Genomic DNA, 5,308 nt, shown 5'->3' on the forward strand with positions numbered 1-5,308 from the left:
GCTTTGCTTTACTTTCTCACTGTATGTGTTTCCTTTTTGCCATTAAATGCACCCTCTGCAACTCTGACTAGGAAAGGGTCACATGCCTGAAAATGACCGAGGTTACTTATACTAGTCCCCTCAGTGTACAATACGTAAGAATCATTTGATGCTGGGATATACAGAACAGACAATAGAGGGGGTGCATTTCATGCCAGGCTTACTGTAATGCACCCCCTGGTAACTCTGACTAGGAAAGTCTCACTTGCCTGAAACTTACTGTGGTTACTCATACTACTAGTGTAGGTTATACATAATGTTAGTTTTGATGTGCTTACAGTATTGTATGAAAGTATATTGTGCTGTACACATTTTACAGTAACCATGATGTATGGCAATTACAGTAACAATTTCCATGGCAGTGTAAGTGCAATATGTGATGTGAAACCTTGTAGGCTACTCTTGAATTGCTGCAATCTTTTTTCTGTTTGATACACATTTACATTTAACTCGTATTCATTTAGCAGACGCTTTTGTCCAAAGCGACTTCCAAGAGAGAGCTTTACAAAAGTGCATAGGTCAGTGATCCTAAACAACGAGATAGCCCCAAAAACATTGTGGTTTGCCAAAACATGAAGCATACATTACAGAATTGTTGCTTGCTTTTCTACAGGTACACTCTTGCACTTTTGAGGTTCATGTTGTTTCGTTGTAACTTGTTTGGCTACATGCTCTTATGGTTCTTGTCTTTGGCACTTACTGTATTTGGGTTTTTCACAATGTATGCTTCATGTTTTGGCTACCCGAAATGTTTGGGGCTATCGCGTTGTTATGATCAGTGACCTATGCACTCTTGTAAAGCTCTCTTGGAAGTCGCTTTGGATAAAAGCATCTGCTAAATTAATAAATGTAAATGTAGATTGAGACACCTTGTATTCTGGAAAGAAAACATCTACTACAGTAACTGTAGCACAGTGCACATAAGGGATATTTCTGAGGTTCACTGCCATACTGACAAAACATCTAAACATTTTGACCTGCAGTGTTTACACAATGCCAAAGGGACTTTTCATTTCGGGGGCACTGACTATTTGTATGAGAAAAGGATTTAGTTTTGACTGATAAGATGTCTGTTTTAGAAAAGAGATGACCCTTTGCAGGTGTTCCATGGTGTTTTGCTGAACCATCTGGGTTATTTTGGAAAATGTATTTAAAGGTTTGAGAATGTTCTCTTTTTTCTCGAGAGATGAGCCAAAGCAATCGAGAAGGAACTTTTCATTTTGGGGGCACTGACTATTTATATGAGAAAATGATTTGGTTTTGAAGCATGAGTTAACTGTTTTGGGTGAGATATGACCTTTTGAAGGTGATCTATGTAGTTGTGCTGAACCTAGGCTATTTCGCTAAATGCACGTGGAGCTTTGAGAATGTAATTTCTGTTTCAAGAATTGAGCCAAAGCAATGGAGAAAAACTGTAATAAGGAGTGGGCAGGCTCTCCTTAAACAGGCTCTGGTATGATCTAAAAGGGTTCAAACGAAATGTCAGCTCGACTGTGCCAAACCGCTTACCCCTATAAGCGTCTGTCGGAAACTGTTTCTCAAAGGCTGTGTGTCTCCATCTTTCAGCACCACTCAATGGTAGGCGTATATTAGTCACCACAAGTTGGCGCTAAAAGTCAGTGTATATAATATATTGCCCTAATACGTGTAGGAACCTATACCTATGTAATACATCCGATAAGCAACTATGAGTTTGCAAACTTTAAACGATGTAGCCTATGGCCTATTTAGTAAATTCCCCGGAGCCGATTAGGCTAGATCTCCATAGCAATCTGTTAATCATTCTATTTCAATGTCGACTCGGGCAGCACATCTGTTTTTCATGGTTCAATTCATCCGACTTTCACTTACCTGTAAGTAGGCTACAACTGATTATATTTAATTGCCATTGTGATTGAGTTAGATTGTGAGTTCTGCCTACAATTTTATTGACAATGTTTTTACTAATCTTAATTCTGCTGTTCTTCATGAAGATTATTAAACGGAGCATTAGCCTACATGGGTCAATTTCCCAATCTGAATGATTTTATAACACTATTTCGAAATATGCAAACTCTCATTTGAATCGGTTTTTTTTGTTAAGTCTTAAATGAGTCATAGCATATGTAACCATTAACTAGGCTAACTAAATGCCCATGATTCCTCAGTATGAATAAAAAACCAAAACGATTTACCCAAGTCTGTGACTGCCTACAATTTTTCCATTGTGGCTATAGACAGGAGCAGGGCCGGATAGGCGGTGAGTTAGCTGTTTTCGGGAACGCGCACAAAGCCCAGTCTTAACAATTCCACAAATGTAGAAACATTTCACTGTATTAAGTTGCCGCTATTTCATTAGGTATGCGTAGCCTATTTATTATTTTAAGTAATTACATTTGAACTGTTTCTGTCTACGTAGCTGGTTAGATCGACTATGTGAACCATGCTTTTGGTAAGAGAATTAACAATTTATATGTTATTGTACTTTCTTTTATTTTTTCATTATAAAAATGTTATGCCTACGTTTTAGCACAAATCTACCGCCGTATCAAATCTCAGCTTTTGCAGTACAGACCACGGACTAAAACGAAAACATTTCAAGTATTCTAACGTCCCGGTTGGTGGGTTTCGCCTTATTTGACCAAAGTCCAACGACTGTCCCCAAGAGGTGTAGTTAACATTCCTCAGAGAATTTTGTCCGTATTGACATGATGACATCACGCATATAACAGTTGCGGCAGATTTCTTGGATGTACATCCATGAAGAGAATATGCAGTCCCACCATTGCAGGTCTATTTGATCTTGCGTAATTGGCTTCGGAGTAGTTTAACAGGTGTGCACCTAATAAAGTCGTCGGTAGGACTTGAGTTGTGCCCGCAAAGGTACTAAGCCAGATGTGAATAATATTATTCAGCACTTGTAGAATTGTATGTGAATACCCATAGACTACACACAATTTAAAAGATTGGTATTGGTATAAATCCCCCTCAAAAAATAATGTTTCTTTTGTGTGCATTCAGTTTTATTCATTTTTAATAAGATACTGTAAACTATCTTAACATTCTACTCACTTGGTTTCCACCTGTAACACTACATTTCTCTCTCCTACAGATTCAGAAAGTACAGACACAGTCACTTGCTCCAGTGCAGAGCAGCTGTTGTCTGCACCAATCGACACCCTGGATGGTCAACTAGCAACTAGGCATCTCCAACGACTCCCAGTTAAGCCTCTTCTGTGAACGCGACTGTGTAGTTGCTACAGATCCCTTGACTATACAGACTAATACATAACTAGATAAACAACAAGCACAGGAGGCAGCGGTGAGACTCTGAAGGGTTTCTGTTGGGATGGCTTTGGTCCTCTCCCCACGAAGATGCTGTTGGCTCATGCCTCCTGTGACGCTGGTCTCCATGGCCGTGTGGATGCTGTTCACAGGTCCAAACGAGCTCACCTCTCACCTCAGGCACCAAGATACCTGGTGGGACTACACTGACGCCAACCTCAGCTCCAAGGGCACCTGCAACTGCGACGCCATCCTGAGAGGAGAGCCGGAGGCCGTGGAGCAGGCAAAACTCCTCAGCTTGGAGCGACTGTTTCGGAAACACACACGCCTCTCAGACGATCACTTCTTAAACGTCAGCCAGGACTGCGGCACCTTCCTGTCCTCCAGGAAGTACCTGTCTTTTCCCTTGAGCCGCGAGGAGGCAGAGTTTCCTATTGCCTTCTCGCTGGTTGTCCACCACAAGGTGCACAACTTTGAGAGGCTCCTGAGGTCCATTTACGCCCCTCAGAACTTCTACTGCGTGCACGTAGACACCAAGGCGCCGGCCTCCGTTTTGGCCGCCGTCACCTCTATCACTTCCTGTTTCCAGAACGTCTTCCTGTGTAGCCGGCCGGTGAGGGTGGTCTACGCAGGGTGGTCGCGCGTCCAGGCCGACATCAACTGCATGCGCGACCTCTACAACATCAGCGCCTCGTGGAAGTACTTTGTCAACCTGTGTGGTCAGGACTTCCCCATCAAGACCAACCTGGAGATGGTGCGTAGCCTGAAGGCGCTGAAGGGTCGGAACAGCATGGAGTCAGAGAACGGGGGCTCTAAGGAGGGGCGCTGGAAAAAAGTCCACACGGTGGTAGACGGGCAGGTGCAGAGAACGGAAGTGGACAAGTCGCCTCCTCCCTTCAACCTGCCCATCAAATCAGGGGGGGCCTACATAGTAGTGACGCGGGGCTTCGTAGAGCACGTTCTGACAGATAGCAGGGTCCTGGAGCTGCTTAAATGGGCTGAAGACACCTACAGCCCGGATGAGTTCCTGTGGGCGACAATCCAGAGGATGCCCAGGGTGCCTGGCAGCCAGAGGCCTAGCGTCAAGTTCGACACCTCCGACCTGCAGGCCATCGCCAGGCTGGTGAAGTGGCAGTGGCATGAGGGTGCGGAGGAGGCCAAGGAAGCCGTGTACCCGCCCTGCCAGGGACACCACGTCAGGTCCGTGTGCGTGTACGGGGCAGGGGACCTCTGGTGGATGTTGCAGCAGCATCACTTGTTTGCCAACAAGTTCGACGTGGACGATGATCTCGTGGCTGTCCACTGTCTTGAGAAGCACCTTCGAAATAAGGCCCTGACCTTCATGAGACACTGAGCTTTGGGGTTCTACAGCGCGGCAAAGCAGACAAACTTAAAGGTTGAGAAGGAACACAAAAAAAAACGCTTAAAGGACAATGGGGTTCGAATTTCTTGCGTGGCTGTTTCCCATCCGGGTGGAGCAAATAAGTAACCTATTTGGTGAGCACTAGTGAGCATTTTTCTTTATTTTTTAAATTATTTAAGCACTACTGAAGCTAGTGATACAACGGAAGATTGTTGTTATTACAAGGAGAATAATTGTACATATTGTTTTGTAAGTTTTTGGGGGTTTAATTCTTGCATATACTCAGGAAGGATGTCTTTGTTTGGTTGGGTTGCATATTTAAGGAAGAGACACCACATCATTTATAGTTCTGATGGTAAATTTACTGAATATCTTGATTATTTTACCGTGAACAAATGCACAAATAAATGATTAATTACGTTTAAAGATACTGGCTCTACTCTTTCACAGCTCTTAGTTTGATATGGGTAACTGATGAACACATAGTATTTTACCTTAATGTCATATAGCTTTCGAATCATCTTAATGTGAGGCACTGTGGGCTTCCAGTACTGTATATACACACACACAGACACACACACAGACACACACACACACACACACAGGCATCCTGAAAGACTCAAAGGATGTCAGAAACAACTG

At 43.4% G+C, this 5,308-nt stretch overlaps 1 protein-coding gene across 3 annotated transcripts; it reads left to right on the forward strand.

Moving 5' to 3' along the window:
• The first annotated feature begins 1,695 nt into the window (after window positions 1-1,695).
• Window positions 1,696-5,082, forward strand: LOC124486552 (beta-1,3-galactosyl-O-glycosyl-glycoprotein beta-1,6-N-acetylglucosaminyltransferase-like). Of its 3 annotated transcripts, none has more exons than XM_047048242.1 (2): window positions 1,696-1,892; window positions 3,131-5,082. In XM_047048242.1, the coding sequence occupies exon 2, from the start codon at window positions 3,368-3,370 to the stop codon at window positions 4,655-4,657; it is 1,290 nt and encodes a 429-aa protein (XP_046904198.1). In that variant the 5' UTR covers window positions 1,696-1,892; window positions 3,131-3,367; the 3' UTR covers window positions 4,658-5,082. The 3 variants fall into 3 exon arrangements, with proteins under 3 accessions (XP_046904198.1, XP_046904200.1, XP_046904199.1); XM_047048244.1 differs by lacking the exon at window positions 1,696-1,892 and adding an exon at window positions 2,191-2,278; XM_047048243.1 differs by lacking the exon at window positions 1,696-1,892 and adding an exon at window positions 2,285-2,470.
• Window positions 5,083-5,308: the final 226 nt, after the last annotated feature.

This window comes from Hypomesus transpacificus, chromosome 24 (genome assembly GCF_021917145.1).
Source record: "Hypomesus transpacificus isolate Combined female chromosome 24, fHypTra1, whole genome shotgun sequence".
Taxonomy (NCBI): Eukaryota; Metazoa; Chordata; class Actinopteri; order Osmeriformes; family Osmeridae; genus Hypomesus; species Hypomesus transpacificus.

What these genes read in the sequence shown, in the direction of transcription:
- LOC124486552 (XM_047048242.1), top strand. Translation starts at nt 3,368, where the DNA reads ATGGCTTTGGTCCTCTCCCCACGAAGATGCTGTTGGCTCATGCCTCCT.